The 19378-nt window shown below is 42.6% G+C and overlaps 3 protein-coding genes across 3 annotated transcripts; 2 read left to right on the forward strand and 1 right to left on the reverse strand.

Annotated features, from left to right (window-relative positions):
- The first annotated feature begins 1400 nt into the window (after positions 1-1400).
- LOC124701572 lies at positions 1401-6158 on the forward strand. The gene is made up of 14 exons (XM_047233661.1): positions 1401-1813; positions 1893-1986; positions 3057-3243; positions 3344-3599; positions 3698-3910; positions 4002-4088; positions 4209-4343; positions 4416-4529; positions 4606-4853; positions 4926-5006; positions 5080-5311; positions 5547-5645; positions 5727-5915; positions 6063-6158. The coding sequence occupies exons 1-14, from the start codon at positions 1496-1498 to the stop codon at positions 6156-6158; spliced, it is 2349 nt and encodes a 782-aa protein (XP_047089617.1). The 5' UTR covers positions 1401-1495.
- Positions 6159-9631: 3473 nt separating this feature from the next.
- On the forward strand, positions 9632-10588 carry LOC124694807 (dehydration-responsive element-binding protein 2E-like). Its single transcript, XM_047227749.1, has one exon. The coding sequence runs from the start codon at positions 9632-9634 to the stop codon at positions 10586-10588; it is 957 nt and encodes a 318-aa protein (XP_047083705.1).
- Positions 10589-11231: 643 nt separating this feature from the next.
- LOC124701573 (adenylosuccinate synthetase, chloroplastic) lies at positions 11232-14607 on the reverse strand. The gene is made up of 4 exons (XM_047233662.1): positions 14294-14607; positions 12348-13040; positions 11959-12270; positions 11232-11704 (listed from the first exon to the last, which is right to left on the reverse strand). Exons 1-4 carry the CDS (start codon positions 14585-14587, stop codon positions 11534-11536), a joined length of 1470 nt encoding a protein of 489 aa, XP_047089618.1. The 5' UTR covers positions 14588-14607; the 3' UTR covers positions 11232-11533.
- Positions 14608-19378: the final 4771 nt, after the last annotated feature.

Genomic DNA, 19378 nt, shown 5'->3' on the forward strand with positions numbered 1-19378 from the left:
TCTATCTATTTTAAATTTGGTCTTTCAAAAATTAAGATCCAAATATACTTGTTCATTTTACTACCCGATAATTCTAGTTCATTCATGACCGAATATCACATTTTTGTAACTTCTATGGTTACTGGCCAGCAAGTACAATGTTAGAGAAAGCTATACCTTAATTCTTTAATGATAAGGGAATTGCTTGCAGTAACAAGTAACGATTTAGTTCATGTCTAAATAGAAGCACCGGTTTTTTAAATTTTGGAAGGGGCGAAGCGTGAAGCAAAGCACCAAACTGAACCTAACCCGCTAGGTCTCCTTAGAAGAAGAGGTTACTTGACATTTTATTAGAATTTTGCTTGCAATGGATCATCAATTTAACCAACATAATATGAATTATACCATAAAAATTATATCATTAGAAAGTGCTATTTTTTAATTATATATGTTCTCTTATATATACTTTGTATTATGTTGGTTAAATTTACGATTCAGAGATACGCGTCGTCTTAGGCTAGCCATAGTGGTAGTATCTTAGCTAGTATCATGCACATTGGTCCCATAAAAATGTTGATGTGGTACCTAATTAAGGAGGAGAGATGAGTTTAGAGTATTATAGGTGGATACTGTATCATACCGCATATCACAAGAAAAGTTAATGTCAAACAAATCTTGTACATCAATTTGCATTAAGATTCTAAATAGCAATAAATATAGCATAACTCTGATACTACTCCATGATACTACTCACTATAGGAATAATATCATACACAAGTATCATATGCATGATACTACTATATGATACTTAGCACTATAGCCAGCCTTATAATCGGAGTCTAGACACAACAAGAAGATCCTAGTAGGAGTATTATGAAAGGCCTAACTGTCCTGTTTATGTGTGCCGAATTTTAATTTCCAGGCCTAACTGTCCTGTTTACTTGTGCCAAATTTTAATTTTTTGGCCTAACTGTCCTGCTTACGTGTGCCAAATTTTAATTTTCTTTAGATATTTGCGCACTAGTAGATTTTAATTTTATTTAGGCGTGTGTGCCGAGTCGTGTGTGCCACTCAATGACCGGGCCGTTAGAGCAACTGAATTACCACTAAAAAGAAGTTGTTGAAAGTGACACCAGAGTATGTGTTAGCATACACCGGAAGAAGGGACCCTGATGTCCATTGCCGAGCACGAACGGTCCCTCGGTCTCCTTTCCTCTAACGCTCGAACGCACAAGCTATATTACCTGAATCATTCTCTCAATTCTTTGATTTTCGATCTTCCAACTCCTTGAAGCCGCAAATCCCCAGCCAGATCCCGGATTGGAGCAGCACGGCGGATCCCGGATTGGCGCGCGCCACCAGGGACACCGGGGCGGACACCCCGCGTGCTAACAGCAGCACCGTGGGGACGCGCGCTCGACTCCCGCCGCCGCCGAGGACCCCCCCAGCTCGCGTCGCTTCCCGGTGACCGTTGCCGTCATGGCGAAAAAAGTGGTGCTCGTCCTGTAGTTTCACCATGCTCACAATCCGTTCGACGAAATGGCCCTTGTCATTCCTGGGCGTGGCCGGCGCCCTTGTGATCCTCGTCACCGCCGTCCATGTGTTCATGGTGCCAATCCTTCCTTCTTCCTTGGATTTCTCCGGTGCTCGCCGTGGCATCGACCGGCCGAGGAATGTGCTTCCAGGCGTTGAGATTGTGGACTCACGCCTCATGGGTCAGTTCCCTGCTGATTCTTATGGAGCGGTGACGTTCCGTGGCGCGCCGTGGAAGGCCGAGATTGGGAGATGGCTCGCTGGTTGCCATGCTGGCTCATCGACTGTCGATATTACTGAAGTGTGCACATAGCTTTGTCATTGATTGTTTCACTCTGATTTAGCTTGCTTTGGGTTAATTTGTTGTTCTTTCTGGACAGGTTGTAGGTGCAAAGAGGTGCGAGAAAGACTGCAGTGGACATGGTGTGTGCAACTATGACCTGGGGGAATGCAGATGCTTCCATGGATATGCTGGTTAGTCTTACTTTGTCAGGCACTAGTGGAGGTTCCCTAGGACCAAAGGGGGCCATGCCCCCCGTACCCCAGAAAAATGCTCAATCATACAAATTATACATATCTCACTAACCGTACATGGTTTTTACACTTTAGGTCGCGCCTAGGCGATAGAGTGCCCCTACCGTATACATTTGCATGGGGACTTATGTAACAAAAGACTGTACAATACTACAATCCCCAGTATATAGCTTTAGCTTTGAAAGTATCCTGAACTGCAAAAGATTAAGTACACGACATGTCATCGATGCATGATTCTATTTATGTGGTATTATGTTTCAAATGTTTAATCTGTTCTGGTGCTGTGGCGGCAAGTTAGTTCAGATAGGAGATTCATGTAAGGGGTCCTGGAATAGATTAGAGTTGCGGCCCACCAGCCAGGTTGCAGGGACCTAGAGACCAACTCCGATTCAGTAAGGAGCAGTCAAGGCTTGAGGACTAGCCCAGCCGTAGGAAATATAGGGTAAGTTAGGAAATACAATCCATGGCCTTGTCAAGTTAGAGTCCTAGTACTACTAGTTCTTTTTTTTTACATGCCTAGTACTACTAGTTAATCAAGTCTTCGGCGATTCTACAAAACCATGCCCATTGTATAATTCTTATCAGGCAATATACGAAATTCTCTCACTGCCCTATATGCTCTCCCGATCCAGTCTACTTGCTGATTCCCCAATCTCTTCCTGCCGCCTCGACCATAGCGCCTACCCAATACCGCCAGTACAACCTCAGGAGTAAAGGACACAACATCTTTTGTGACCATTATCCGATATGATGTAATGGGGAATGAACTAGTGCATTAATAAACTGTAGACCATTTTTGTTAGATGGTTATTCTCTTAGTTATCTACCTTTCGTGGATTATAAGCACTTAATGGCATGTTCGTTTTATTAGTGCTACTTTACAAAAAGTAGCTTTTTTGTTTCAAAATAAAGGAGCATATATATTAGGTGCTATGGCAGACGGGGTCGTATTGATTTGCAACACTTCTTTTGTTTATCAAGTGACCACATATATGGCTTGGTTGATACAGGGAAAGGATGTGAGGAGGTTCTGAAGTTGGAGTGCAACCTCCCAAGTTCCCCAGAATGGCCTGTAGGACGATGGATAGTTTCCATATGTCCAGCTCAGTGTGACACAACGAGGACAATGTGCTTTTGTGGACCAGGAACAAAATACCCAGATCGCCCTCTGGCAGAAGCTTGTGGCTTCAAAACAATGTAAGAGTATCATATACACTAATTTTGATTCTTTATTATGCTTCAGAATTAGTACCATGATATTGTAGTATTACTGAGCATCTTTAGTTTATCCTTCTAGCTCTCCCGCAAAACCTGGTGACCCGAAGCTTACCAATTGGAAAACACCTGATCCAGATGTATTCACAACAAATAGCAGTAAACTGGGATGGTGTAATGTGGACCCTGAGGATGCATATTCTTCCAAAGTGAATTTTAAACAAGAATGTGATTGCAAATATGACGGACTCTGGGGTCAGTTTTGTGAGACACATGTTGAATGCAGTTGTATTAACCAGTGTTCCGGACATGGACACTGCCGTGGTGGTTTCTGTCAGGTATGTCTCGTGCAAATCTTTTCGGTAAAAGCCATGAAATTTCTGCAACAAGCTGTTCTGTATGCATAACCTATGATCTAATTAAAGATTTCTTTCAGTGTGACAGTGGATATTTTGGGATTGATTGCAGTGTCCCATCGGCTTATTCAATTGCATATGACTGGCCCTTATGGCTCAGACCACCAGTGAATTCGTCAGACCCAAAAAACTTAAGCCATATCCCCATCAATGTCAGTGCTGTTGTTCAGAAAAAAAGGCCACTTATATATGTGTACGATTTGCCAGCTGAGTTTGACAGTCATCTTCTTGAAGTAAGTCTTGACCATAGGTTTTACTCCTTATTTTCTTCTCTTAATAGAGCTTTGCTGAAGCTTTAACGTTTCATGATATATTTTATTGCAGGGACGGCATTACAAGTTAGAGTGTGTGAACAGAATATATGATGAGAAGAACAGAACTATATGGACGCGGCAACTGTATGGGGCTCAGGTTTGCTAACCTAGTCAACTAGCAGATATGATAAATGTTGGTAGCTCCATGTTGATACTAACATCAATCCGGTTTACAAGGGCACAAGAAGATCTGACACATGTTTTATTTTTCATACAGATAGCACTCTACGAGAGCATTCTTGCTAGCCCTCACCGCACACTGAATGGGGATGAAGCTGATTATTTCTATGTGCCGGTTCTTGACTCATGTCTAATAACTAGATCCGATGATGCCCCACACCTGCTGATGCCGGTAACCATTATCATCCAGATGTTGTACTTTGGTTGTTGATATTCTTCTTCAGTACTTGAGTTCTAATTTTAGGAGGACCTGCGCCTGAGGAGTTACCATACTCTGGAGTACTACAGAATGGCTTATGATCACATAGCACAGCGGTACCCTTACTGGAACCGCACTTCTGGAAGAGACCATATTTGGGTGGGTATTTACATGAAATATAGCAAATGGTCCTTGCATAGCCAATCATCCATACTTTCAACTTACAAAAAAACAGTTCTTTTCATGGGATGAAGGTGCCTGCTATGCTCCAAAAGAGATCTGGAACAGCATGATGCTTGTCCACTGGGGGAATACTAACACAAAGCATGAAAATTCTACGACTGCTTATTGGGCTGATAACTGGGATGATATTCCTCTGGATAGAAGAGGCGATCATCCATGTTTTGATCCGACAAAGGATCTCGTGCTTCCAGCATGGAAGGACCCTGACCCAGCAGCTATCTGGCTAAAACTATGGGAAAGGTTTGTATGAACCTATAGATGTACGTTTTAACTACTTCAAGGTTTACACCCTGACAGTGCAAGCTCTTGCAGGCCAAGGAGCAACCGTAGAACACTTTTTTATTTCAATGGTAATCTAGGATCAGCCTATGAACAGGGCCGCCCTGAAGACACGTACGTATCTACATGTATGTCTGTCTATGTATGTGACCAAATTGTTTCTTGATTTTCTTCCACTGTATAACAGGTATAGCATGGGGATTCGGCAAAAGCTGGCAGCTGAATTTGGTTCGACGCCAAACAAGCAGGGAAAGCTTGGAAGGCAACATGTAGCAAATGTAACAGTTACACACTTACGATCTGAGAAGTATTATGAGGAACTGGCAAGCTCTATTTTCTGTGGTGTACTGCCGGGGGATGGCTGGAGTGGGCGCATGGAAGACAGCATGCTTCAAGGATGCATTCCTGTCATAATACAGGTGCCACAGCATTCATTTCTTGTACTCCCTCTGTCCCGAAAAGTATGTCACAGATTTGTCTAAATTCATGTAGATACATCGGAATTTAGACAAATCTGCGACATCCTTTTCGGGACGGAGGGAGTATTGCAAGTCAGGGAAACCTATAGTCCTATAATGTGTATCTGACAAGACTAAATAACAGAGCAACTAATTATGTGATCATACCTACCTGCTTTCGTGGCTTAAATTGTAGGATGGAATATTTCTTCCCTACGAGAATGTGCTTAATTACAACAGTTTTGCAGTCCGCATACAAGAAGATGACATCCCAAACCTCATTACAGTCCTCCAAGTATGTGTTTATGCTTATTTTCCTTCTCATTTCTTTTGTGCATGACCTGTGCAGTTTGCTTACTATTTTCTTACTCACCAGGGAATGAACGAAACGCAAATTGAGTTTATGTTAGGAAATGTTCGCCAGATCTGGCAGAGGTTCTTTTACCGCGACACTATATTGCTAGAAGCACAGAGGCAGAAAAAATTGTACACTGAAGAGGCGCCCTGGTCAGTTGAGGTTTCGAAATTAGAAGATAATGATGATGTCTTTGCAACTTTTATACAGGTAACTGCTGAAAAAAAAATCGAGTGAATTTTCTCCATTTACCTGGTTTGAAACTAGATGATAGGGTTGAAAGTCGTACTTTTCATTTTCAGTAGCGAGGCATTATACATTGCGTGTTTGCATTGCTGAGGAAGAATGCTTTTACAGGTATTGCATTATAAATTATACAATGACCCTTGGCGGCAAGGTCTCGTCCAAGAAAAGGAAACAGGGTTGCCGAACATCTGCTCAAAGGCTTCCTGAGTTGCAAACTGTGAAGAAGATAAGCGTAGGAGTATTTCTTGACGTAGTAGAAGAAAAAGATTCCAAAAAGTGTATATGTGGTCCTCTAAAGGGATCTGTAGAGTTTCTTACATACAGGATACCTCTGAATGGAACTGAAACTTACCTTGTCGGTTTCAGTTATTGACAGACTTGTTGTTTTGACAAATAACGTCAGACCATTCTTTGGAAAACATACTCTGAAAAAGACAGGTTGCAGTAACCTTGTCTTCTTGGTCCGAATTGATGTAATGCCAAGCAAATATTGATTTATAGGTAATATCTTCCTCGGCTGCACAAAAACCATAATTGTGAACATATTTAGTGTCTAGATACATCTAAATTTTGATAAATCACATCCCATATGAGACGGGGGATATTTTCCTTGGCTGCACAAAAAAACATAATTTTGAACACTGCGCGGATTAGTTCTGCATAAAGTCCCACTGTATAGTTTTCTTCAAGGAAAAAAAAAAGCACTGATGTACACATCCACTGCATCAAGTTATATCGATTGCAATGTGTGCTGCTTAAACAACTGATAACTGTAGCACTTCTTTGCGTCATTTAGCATGCTGATTGAGGACTGGGCAATTACGAGCACTGCTACATTTTTTTCACATATTTTTTCTTCTAATGTTGTGTGCATTGCCCTCTGGACTGGTAGCTGCTAGAGCTGGTCAAACAAGCAGGAGACCGGCCGAATATGAGCTGCCAAGGAGGGGATAGATCTTCAGGAGGGTACGTTCGAGAATCATGGTGGACACATGCGTCGTGTTCGTCCGACGTGGACGGGAAGCACGTGAGGGGCGCGCTCGTGAGAGCAAAAAATGCTGTGAGGTGGGTCTTTATACCGCATTCATACCCTTTATTTGTTATTATTACAATATTACCATGGATCATGACGCTGCATAGGCATATGCATGCCCTGCTAGCCGTAGACGTCGTAGACGTCTCCGACGCGGCGACGCTTATGCCTTCGATTCATATGTACTCGCTCACATATCGTTGGAGATATCGTTCCTCTTCATTCCTTCCTCTGCCTCTATTTATATTGTCACATACAAAGAAATAAATAGATGTATATGTATGCATCAATCGATGTAGATGCTGATTGGTTATACTCCTTTTCAAAAAAAGAATGTATTGACTCAGTGTGTGGTTGTTGAACTGTGTTAGCCGTCGATTATTTTGTGGGATATCATACACAAAAACAAGCAAAACAGGCTCAGACAAACACTAAAATATGCAATATACAAAAATTTGGATAAATAGGATTACGGATTTATGATAATCCATGCCACTGCCAGTGATAGCCATGTTAACACACACATATAGAAAGAAAAGGCTTTATTTGTACCCTCCCTTAGTCCCTTTCCTCGTTGACATCGCTTAGTTCCGCCACCACCTTGTTAGTTACTCGATATTAATGACCTTTCAAAGAAAATGTTCGCATCCTTGTGTACTTGCATGAATCTCAATATCCAAATCATATAGAGCGGATTTTTGGAACTTAGCCATGCCCATTCTTGAGATCTCGGCGACTAGACAATTTCATGAATCAGATTGCGGATTCTTGGAACCTAGGTACACAGAAACCCACAAATAGAAAATGAGGGTGCTAGGGTTTAAGATCTTAACCAACTATATCATTCTCATCTTCTCAGTTACATGAAACTTAGCACATGGTCATACTATTTTACAACAAAAATGGCCTCAATATATATGTACATACTGATTGGTAAATTTCAACTCAATATATATGTGTGTTATTCTGGAATTTAACAAAACATAGAAATACGTTTGCTTTCCAAGTTTTACGAAGTGCTTACAAAGATTCATTATTTTTTAGCACCATTATCGAAAAATTATTTTTTAGCAAGAACCTAGAAAGAGGATTGAACTGGCGGGGTCAGATTTTTGTCACAAGTGTGGCTATGTCTAGACCCGTATTTTTCAATCAGGTGGTTCTTAGCTTTGACCTAGAGAGAAATTATTTCTTACTCGCCTCAGAAATATCAAATTGTAAGAACAGGCGTAGTCATGCACCATCAACATGCATGGTTCGAGAAATAGCTACTCCTTCCGGTCCTAAATAATATTTTATAAAGGGAACATATTAATATCACGAATATACCAATTACATCCAGCCTATGCACCAAAATATTAAAAGACATCAAGGATGCACATAGCTAAAAAAGTAAAAGAGAGAAATATAAAACAAAGACCCGTCGTAGTGATGAAATAGTCGCAACAACAACACTATAAAAAGTTCTCCAAAAGTGACGCCTCCAAAAAAGAAAAACAATGCATAAGCGTTGTCATCGCCCGGCTAAAAATCTTGAGTTTTCATCCTGAAGAGAGATTGAGTTTCTTAAATAGTTAAATCAACGACGAGTATTTAGAGCCGGAGGGAGTAGATCTTTTATCAAAGGGCTCAATATTTGTTTACTTAATCAAGAAATTCAATTTGTTTGCTCCAAGGAAAAGAAAAAATAGAAAGCGGGGTTTTTTACGAAACTTCATAGATCATAATGCACAACACAATGTACCCCCCCCCCCCCCCATATTTTTTCGTATTTTTTGAAAACTTGGAAGTGTGACATCCGACAATGGGTTGCGGGTGCAACTAGTTGCAAATGAGATTTTTCCGTTGATTGGCTACTTTAATGGCTACAAGGGTGCACGTGGTCTTGGCATTAATAATTACGGAAGAATCTTTATTGGTATTTACAAGTTTGTGGTTTGGTATTTGATTTCGGTTGCCTTTAGAAAAGTATAAGATAATGTAATGGAAGAAGAAAGAATTTGAAGACCTGAAAGATTGACTTTCTAGACTTTGTTTTATAATTGCTAGATACGGCTTATTTATCTCTACCATGTACTATTTACTACTTTAAATATATGTGCAATGAAGTCAATCTTTTGTTTGCTCAAAGGAAAAGTAAAAAAAATAGAAAACGAATTTGAGTTTTTTTGTGCTTGGGAAGAGCTAGTGCATCGTGCATCCAGGAGATGCCCTAACGGTCACATGCGTCGATCGGGAAGCTCAGTCACGTTCACGCTCACAGGTCTTGCAAAAGCGCGACACTGTCGTGCCAACATGCATGCATGCGTCCTCTTCCATCCATGGATGGATCCCCGGCCGTGACAACATTTAAACCCCATGCGATCCGTCACACCCCAACCCCGCGCTCCCTACTTATCCTCCATCGGCTCCATCGTCAGTTCGTCACACTCCCCTCACCACTTCACTACACCCCACACTCCTAAACCTCACTCCCAAACTTCAAACTTCAAATTCCCCCGCTCCTGCGCACACGTAAGTTTCGCGCATTTCATCGAGCTAGCTAGCTAGCTGCAGGCTCCATCATGCGCGCTGCCTGAATATATATATTGTTGGGTGATCGATCTGATACGTCGCTGCCGTCGCGCGTGCAGGAGCGAGGTCGATCATGGAGAGCTACGTGCGGAAGCGGTCGTGGAAGAAGGGCCCGACGAGGGGGAAGGGCGGGCCGCAGAACGCCGCCTGCGAGTACCGGGGCGTGCGGCAGCGGACGTGGGGCAAGTGGGTGGCGGAGATCCGCGAGCCCAACAAGCGCGCCCGCGTCTGGCTCGGCTCCTTCGCCACCGCCGAGGAGGCCGCGCTCGCCTACGACGAGGCCGCGCGGAAGCTCTACGGGCCCGACGCCTTCCTCAACCTGCCCCACCTCCGCGCGGCCTCCGCCGCCGCCGCCGGAGCTGGATCCGCCACCTCCGCGGCGCATCACCGGATGATCAGGTGGCTCCCTGCGTCCGGTGTCTCCTCCGGCTCCAGGGGCTGTGGCTCCGCGGTGCCTTCGTACGGCCTCCTCAACCTCAACGCGCAGCACAACGTGCACGTCATACACCAGAGGCTGCAGGAGCTCAAGAACTCCTCCTCCTCGCCGACCAAGCCGCCGTCCAGGAGGACTCCGCCTCCGCCTCCGCCTCCTCTCGCCGCCTCGTCTCCTTCCTCCACGGTGACCACCAACGCAATGCCGCCCTCCGAGTCGTGCTTCTACTCCCTGGAGCACGCGATGGCGCCGTACGAGGGCGCGCCGTGCGAGAGCGTGGGCGCCCCGGGCTTCGGCGGCGGCAAGCCCCAGCTCGACCTCAAGGAGTTCCTGCAGCAGATCGGCGTGCTCCGGGACGACGACGGGGGCGGCGCAGCGCTCGGGAAGGATCAGGGTACCGGCGAGGTGGCGGACGCGTTTGGGTTCGGCGGCGGCAACAACGGTGGCGCGGAGTTCGACTGGGATGCGCTGGCCGCCGACATGAGCGACATCGCGGCCGGAGGTCATGGTGGCGGCGCGCTGGGCGTGAATGGGGCGTTCCACATGGACGATCTCGACCAGTTCGGCTGCATGCCCATCCCTGTATGGGACATCTGATCTTAGCCCATGCATAAGCTTCGCTTGAAAAAAAATTACTGTCCGATCGTTTAATTATGTATGAGGTTTAGCCTCCAAGTTCATCTAGTTTTGAGGTTTTATAAGTTTGGCATGAATTTTTCATCGACCTGCAATGAAGTTTTAGATCTCTTACCATCTTCTATAAGCTTAGCAGTTTACGAGCGCCTGAACTTCTGCCAGGTGAAGAATCATTTAGTGGTACCAAAATAAATTTTAGGCGCATGAAAAAAATTTAAGACCATGCTAGCAAAACAACAGAGAAAGGAAACACCAAGGCCAACATGTTCTGATCTGGTAACTCGGATCTAAAAGAAAATATGAATATGAATGACTTGAAACAATCATAGTCAGATAGCATCTCATAAGGAAGATCCAACCCAAACACCAAGGCTGTAAGGCTATGCAAGGGTGCAAGAACATGTTTTGATCAGGTCCACTAAGGATCTCAAACCAAAATTTTACAAGCTAAAAATTGATACTGAGACAGCATATCATAAGGAATTGATCCAAAGCAAGATCCACTGCTATCACATCAGGAGCTCCAAACTTACCCAACATATGAGATAAATACATCAACAAATGAACTTTTTGCGCACATGAAAGTAGTAGGAAAATTGTATCAGACTGCCCACAAGAAAGCATTCACAATCAGTGCAAAACATTAGTCATACCACCAAAAACATTGGTGGAGACAAGACAAATGCTACTACAGAGTACCAAACAATAATATTGCATCCTTATGCTGATACCTTGGGTCATTTCCCGAATCATTATTCAGGTATTACATCACCTCAACAGCCAGTAGCTTCCCAGTTGTATTGCCGCTACAATGGCAAATAAAGGGGCATATGCTGACACAGCAATGCCCACGGCCTACTGAAGACTGAATTATTTTGTCCGGTACAGTGCCAAATCAAGTTACTTTTACTTGTATATGAGAGCATCCCTCCCAGGTCCAACACCAATGTAGTGGATTGGAACACCGACAAGCTCTTCTATCCTCTCCACATAACGACGGGCAGCTTGGGGTAGCTCACTGTAACTCCGAACTGAAGAAATGTCACTGTCCCAGCCAGGAAGCACCTCATAGTTGACCTGAAACATGACACGAACATATGAGCATATGAAGCATGTCTATTCTAACCTTTCATTTAAATGTAAGCAATTACTGCCAAATTGGTAATGCTATCGGTTTGCAAGAGCAGACTGTACATTAGCGATTTAACTGTATCTTGCAACCAGAGAAAGAAGAACACATTTTGCATACAACATAATCATGAATTATTCCAGGGTACTATTGCTCAGCCATGTTAACCCAACAAACAGAAATATGACACAATAATTCTTACCTGCACTTGCTCTAGGGTGTCAAGATCGCCTGGGAAGGACTGTAATTTCTGTCCATCGATTTGATTATAAGAAACACCCAGCTTAATTTCTGGTAACCCAGACAGAACATCAAGTTTTGTCAGATTAAGAGATGAAAACCCGTTGATGTCACAGCAGTATTTCAGTGCAACAATGTCAAGCCAGCCACAACGTCTTGGTCGACCTGTTGTCGTCCCAAATTCCATTCCAGCCTTCCTAAGAGCATCCCCATCCTCTCCAAGTAGTTCTGTTGGGAAAGGACCAGAGCCAACCCTTGTTGTGTAAGCTTTTACCTGCATGTAAAGTAGTGGATTAGACAAGTGTTATATCACAGAAAGATGACGGTTAAATTACACTAATTTAAACTTACAACTCCAATCAGGTCGCCAATAACCCTAGGGGCAATCCCAAGGCCGGTGCATATTCCACCAGCAGAAGGGCTAGAAGAAGTCACAAATGGATAAGTTCCGAAATCGATATCCAACATAGTTGCTTGACCACCTTCAACAAGAATTTTCTTCTTCTGTCGGATAGATTCATTTAACACATGAACTGTATCAGCAATGAAGGGCTCCAAACGCTCTGCAAACCTCTTGTACCTCTCAACCTCTTCGTTGAGCATGCTTTTGCTGTACTTGAAGCCTTCAAACCTCGCAGCAGCATCTTCAAATAAAACATCAAGCTTATCACCAAAAGTGTCCATGTGCCTTAGATCACAAACTCGCAGTCCATTTCGAGTGACCTTGCTGGAATAGCAAGGCCCAATGCCTCTCTTAGTCGTCCCGATAAAGGAATTTGCTAGCTCAGCTTCCCTAAGTCCATCTACAGTCTGATGCAGATCAAAGAGCAAGTGGGCTCGGTCAGAGACCAGTATTCTTCCATCACAACTGACTCCATTGGATTGAAGACCATCAATTTCACCAAAGAACCCTGGTACATGGATCACTGCTCCATTGCCAACAACACACAGTGTTCCCTCATGGAGAATACCGGATGGAACAAGATGAAGGGCAAACTTCTTGCCTTCAGAGTTGTAGATGGTGTGTCCAGCATTTGCTCCACCCTGTTCGTTTAGTCATCAAAGGGTTAATTATCCTGATTTTTTGTTCTGTTCCATGTGTGCTCTAGGAACTCAGATGAAGGGCTACAAAACTTAAGAGAAACTGCCAGCTGGCGGTGATCACTTATGCTACATATCAATAATTTTATTTACAAATACACACCAAAAAATCATTGGAGAAACAAAGATTAATCTTGGCAACTGAAGAAACTCAAGGGTAGGGGAATGTAAACTAAACAAGAGAATGGAAATAGGTAAGCATGTCAAACTCACAAAAATGCAGACATGAACTTCCAGGAGCAGCAGTAATAGTAGCTTATTTCAACAAAAACTGCTGCTACAAAGGTTGCAAGAAGCGACGAACCACTAGCCCGAAAATGAAAGAGTAAACAAAACAACAAAAGTACCCAAGAGGCCTAATGAAGATTATGGTAAACAACAAAAGTACCCAAGAAGCCTAATGCAGATTATGGTAAAACCTCAGACGTGAGTTAAACGGATCAGATTTTTTACCCACCAAAACATACAATCTTGCACATAATATTGCCACACTACAGGGCACAGATTGGTCATGGTGCTTTTATGCATGGATGGAAACACTACATGGATAATTAATCCTGATGTGTCTTAAACATCAGGAAGTTCTCTCTAGTGTCACCGTTTATGTCTAGGTGTTGAAGATTTCATTTCGTTTGCCATCTAAAAGACAGGAGGTTAACACCCATCTTTAATCATTATAGCTACTTTGACCAAACACCTACGGAGTAGAACTTGTTGTAATCACTAATCCAATTTTCAATACAACATCTCGGAAATGTAATTTTTTTTAGTGCAATAACAAAGCTGGGCTAAAGATCTGCCACTTTGCCCCCTCTGTACATGATTCATAGTTCAGATAAATCCAGGTATACTACCCATAATTTGTAACCAAAGCAGTCCCAATATAAACACCTTCGGAATGGGTTTTTTTTTTGTGTGTGTGTGAGCTTCGTTATTCAGTTCAAACTAAATACCAAAATTTTACTAAGAAATAATCCTCTTTCCAAACAGGTCCTGGAGGAGGCGAATTCTACACACTGATTACTCTATCATCCGGATCAAACATCAATCCACCAAAATAGCATCGACTATCACGATCCTATCTGGCGTGCGGTATCAGAATTTCCGCTAGAACGCGCAAATAGGCAGCTTTCAATCGAGGATTAACACAGCAGGCAAACCGGAGCACAACCAAAACCGGGACCGTATGTCCTCACCTGGCAACGCGCGACGATGTCGAAGCGGGGGGCGAGCACGTCTACGAGCTTCCCCTTCCCCTCGTCGCCCCACTGCGACCCCAGCACGCCGGAGACCTGGCTGAGCGCCGAGACCCTATCCGCGGCGGCGTCCGCCTCGACCGCGAGCGCGGACGCGGCGACGGGGGCGGGAAGCCGTCTCCTGGACAGGCGGACCGAGGGCGGCGCCGGGACAGCCGGGGACAAGGACCTGCCCCGCCGCCCAGTGGCGGCGGCGGCGGTGGCGGCGGGGTGGTTGAGAGTGGAGAGCGACATGGGCCGAGGGTTTTAGGATGGGGGGCGTCAGTGGGGTGCTGTGTTTTCTTGTTTAAATAACCGGATTTGCACGTGTAATAACAGCTGGGGCGGAATTGGATTCCTTTGGGCTCTTGTTGGCTGTCGAAGAATGCAAGGGCCGCTTTCATTCGTAGAAATGTTAGAGGAAAAACATATGAATAAGAAAAAAAAGTGATGGAACAAAGGAAAAGTGTATGGTACAAAAAATTTCTTTAGTTAGGTTTCAAAGGTTTAAAAAACAAATAAATTCTACAATTCACTCAACCCTCTTTTTTTTTTTTGCATTTCTATGCACAAAGAACGAGATAAAGGTCATGAATTGCATGATGATGACCTAATCCTATCTTTGCATTTATTTTAACCATGAATTGGCCTATGATTTTAAGGATTCTTGTGTTTCTTTTCTCCCACACAATTTCATAATTTCTTGTGTTTTTACAATCGTATGGGTTTGCCCATGCATTCCTATCCTATTTCTATGTGTTTCCTATTCCCAAGTTTCTGGAATCCTACGAATCAAAGTGGCCTGAAATTTGTACGATATTGTAAAATACTTCAGTTATTTCAAAAATAAAAAAGCTTAAGTAAAAAAAAATACTTTATAGCCATTGATGTTGTTCATGTGGCTAAGATTTCACATAGTTACTCAATGCCCATATTTTTGTTATTTTATTTGGCATTTATTTGCATCTATGAGCATTTACATATTTTATGTAGCATATCTTGTTATTAACTGTCGTAAATTTGTGCGATCATGCATCATATATGTTTTTTCATTATCATTGATTTGTGAATTTGTAGGTCTGGATGAAAAAACTGTGCAGTAAAAAACTATAGTTATATAAAAAAAAGTTGTTACACCAATTCCAATGTCTAATATTTCACAAAATTGCACATTGCTTGTTTTAAGGCCTCTTTGATTCATAGGATTCTGAAACCATAGGGATAAGAAAATCATAGTGAATAGGATAAAATTCCATATATAGTTCAAAAAGGGGAAAGAATGGCATGCGTAAAATAAAGGATTGAAAAAACATCGGATTTTTTTACGAAACTAGTGTTTGATTTGCAGGAATAGAATAACACAAGAATCCTAATTTGCATAACTAAATCAAGGTTCAAATACATTCAAAGATAAGATTAAGTTATCATGCAATTTATCGCATTTCCCTTGTTCTTTATATATAAAATGTAACAAATAGGTTTTATTTGATTCTAGAATTCCTTTGTTTTTCCCAATGAAACCTAAGCCAAATGAAAAAATGGAGCAAAAAAACTCAGATGTGCATGCTAGAGGAAATGCTCTTGTGTCTTGGAATAAAATTTGCTGGCCTAAGGATCAGGGAGGCCTTGGTGTTCAAAATTTGGAAATACAAAACAAAGCCTTGCTATTGAAGATCTTAGACAAATTCTACATCATGGATATTCCCTGGCTTCATTTGATCAGAGAGACTTATTACAGTGAAGGTATGCTTCCTGGAATTCATGGTGAAGGATCTTTTTGGTGGAAAGCACACTTAAAATTGGTTGATACATATAAGTCAATGGCTAAATGTAATTTGGGTGATGAAAAAACTGCTTTCTTTTGGACTACTCTCTAGAGTGATTCATGTTTACATCATTAATTTCCTCACCTGGCCGGTGTCCTTTGCTAGAAGAACTGATACTACTGTGAATCAATTTATTCACACTGATTACCTCCCGTGCCTATTTCATTTCCCTCTTTCCCAACAAGCCTTCAATGAGTTGGAACAACTTTAAGAAATCTACAGTAATGCTCAAAGTATTGCCCAAGAAGGAAATCAAAATAGTTGGAGCTACATTTGGGGAAATAATTCCTTTTCATCAAAAAATGCTTATAAAGTTATGAGTGGGGTTTAACCTGCACCAAAACTCTTTACCTGGATTTGGGAGTCTTCTTGCCAGACAAAGCACAAAATTTTCAAACAAGAACTCAAAATGTTGGCTTACAGGATGAAGAAAAAACATGGTGCAACTTTTAAGGAATGGCTTCAGTCACAAGTTTAGTTTAGTCTTTCACCCTATTTTTTGTACATCTTGTACATTTGTAAAGTTTGGCTATATTAGTAATAAAAATTGCAGTTGGATTTTCCCACTGTTTAAAACAAAAGCCAAACAAAAGCAAAGGAAAATTCCTCCACTTTTCCAATGCGCCATTCCTTTTAATCAAATAATGCATCTTCACGTATTTACATCTATGAGCATTTACATGTTTGATGATGTTATCTTGTTATTCACAAGAGTTTGTTTGTGTGTGATGCATCTTTTTTTTTTGAACTGCATTATACGGTGGGCTTTACATAAAGGAACACACATAAAAGGAAAATTACAACTTGGTCCTCCAAATATGCCAAGATGATCCTAGAACTAAAAGAGAAAACGCAACAGAGTCCTGGTCTTCTTGCTCCACCACAACGAAGAAACGGATCACACCACTGGTCTTTTTCTCCATCACCGGGGAACCTGCCACTTGGGATGGACAAGAACAGAAGCTCCAGTGCTGATCCATTGAAGAAAGGCCTCCACACGAGGTTGAACAGGCGCCTTTTAGATGGCACTGAGGAGAGGCCATTCCAACAGCCATGGATCATGGCAGCGAACAAGGCCACCATGTGAGTATCTCCAAGCTGCAGCATATTTCCCCGCTCCCTTCCAGATCTGCAGGTCTTCACGCAACCACACCTACTCCCCTCGCCACCATGGTTGGTCGGAGAGAGCAGCAACGCATCAAACCATCGGATCCAGAAGACAGCAACATAGGCCTTATTATTGGAGACTCCAGCAGCCCCCATCCTAGTAGCCTCCAGCCCCCACCACGAGAGCACCACCACGAGGAGAAGGACAGCCGGCCAGCACCAGCTCCGGCCATGGGGAACTGGCACCACCCTCCCAGCATAAAGCTGAAGAAACGACATAAAGCCGAAGAACGGCATCTCGCCAACACAGAGCCATCTAGTCCTACCATTATTGCAACTACTATATACACTATGAGGTCCGGCACCTCGCCACCTCCGGCCGGCAACGCCGCCGAGGAAGGCCTCGGGTCGGCCCGGTTCACCGGGGTCGACTCTCAACCTACTGTAGCTATGAGAGAGAAGAAAGGGATAAGAGTTTGACCAGTTATAGAATTTTTGTTGATGTTTTGTGTGTGATGCATCATATCCGCTCTTCATTGTCATGATATGTTCTTCTCGTTATTTTTAAAATATTTTTTAGATGTAATTTTGAAAATTTGCTCCCTATAATTGTTCTTATAAAATAGTTAAGTACTTAATTAAGAGATGTAGCAGGTCACACACAAGAAATGACAATCCACATCCTAGCCTAGTGAGGCCATGAGGGCACGGGAACAAAGGCTTGATAAAAGTGAAAGAGAGGGGTTCAAATACGTGGATTTTTTCACCCTCCAGTTTATTTTTCACTTCAAGCTCTCTGATATATGGTGTTTTCTTTTCACGGGGAAAGAGAGCTATGTGGATTACTCTGTAAAAAAATGATACAATTTGACTGCTCGGAACAAATTGGTCTTCTCATACGCCATGATGACACGCGGTTTTGTTTACTGAGTGATTTCATCACGACATGAATTTTTCCTATTTTCACATGGAAATAAAGTGGTTATAGAGCCATATTATCCACCATGTCTTGTTTTCTTAGGAGCTGGAATTTTCAGATGTTGTCTTGGTGGTGGTTGTACTACTGTTGCTAGGGCTGGAGTACTGTAGCGGACTTTTATTTCTTAGTTTTCTTTTTCTCTTTTTTGGCTGTGTGCATCCGTAATGTTTTAGGGCATTGCGTTGCTGTAGAGGCTAGATGTAATTGGTATAGTTTAATATTAATATATTCCCTTTTATCGAAAAAAATATTTTCCAGTTTTTCGTGAGTTATCAGGGGATTTTAGGGAAAGAGTGGAGAAGAGATGGAGGGCGGACGAATGGCGCCCGGGCTGGGGTGGTCCGGAAATCGCGATACGAGACGTGCGGCGCGGAAGCAATGATCGCGCATTAAATGATGTATGGGAAGGTTTGTCTACGGTCCAGCTGGCCTTGTATTTGTACGCTGGTTGTTTCGGTCTGGCCCACTGTCGCCATTAATTCTCCAACGAGGAGGCGTCCCTGAAGCGCGTTGTGGAACATGTTGGTGGCACTGGTACAGGAACAGGATGAGCGGCCCCGGCTATGGAACTGTTGGAGATATGCCCAAGAGGCAATAATAAAAGTGGTTATTATATATCTTTATGTTTATGATAAATGTTTATATACCATGCTATAATTGTATTAACCGAAACATTGATACATGTGTGATATGTAAACAACAAAGAGTCCCTAGTATGCCTCTTAACTAGCTTGTTGATTAATGGATGATTAGTTTCATAATCATGAACATTGGATGTTATTAATAACAAGGTTATATCATTGTGTGAATGATGTAATGGATACACCCATATTAAGCGTAGCATAAGATCTCGTCATTAAGTTATTTGCTATAAGCTTTCGATACATAGTTACCTAGTCCTTATGACCATGAGATCATGTAAATCACTTATACCGGAAAGGTACTTTGATTACACCAAACGCCACTGCGTAAATGGGTGGTTATAAAGGTGGGATTAAGTATCCGGAAAGTATGAGTTGAGGCATATGGATCAACGGTGGGATTTGTCCATCCCGATGACGGATAGATATACTTCGGGCCCTCTCGGTGGAATGTCGTCTAATGTCTTGCAAGCATATGAATAAGTTCATAAGA

This window comes from Lolium rigidum, chromosome 3 (assembly GCF_022539505.1).
Source record: "Lolium rigidum isolate FL_2022 chromosome 3, APGP_CSIRO_Lrig_0.1, whole genome shotgun sequence".
In the NCBI taxonomy this organism is placed as follows: domain Eukaryota; kingdom Viridiplantae; phylum Streptophyta; class Magnoliopsida; order Poales; family Poaceae; genus Lolium; species Lolium rigidum.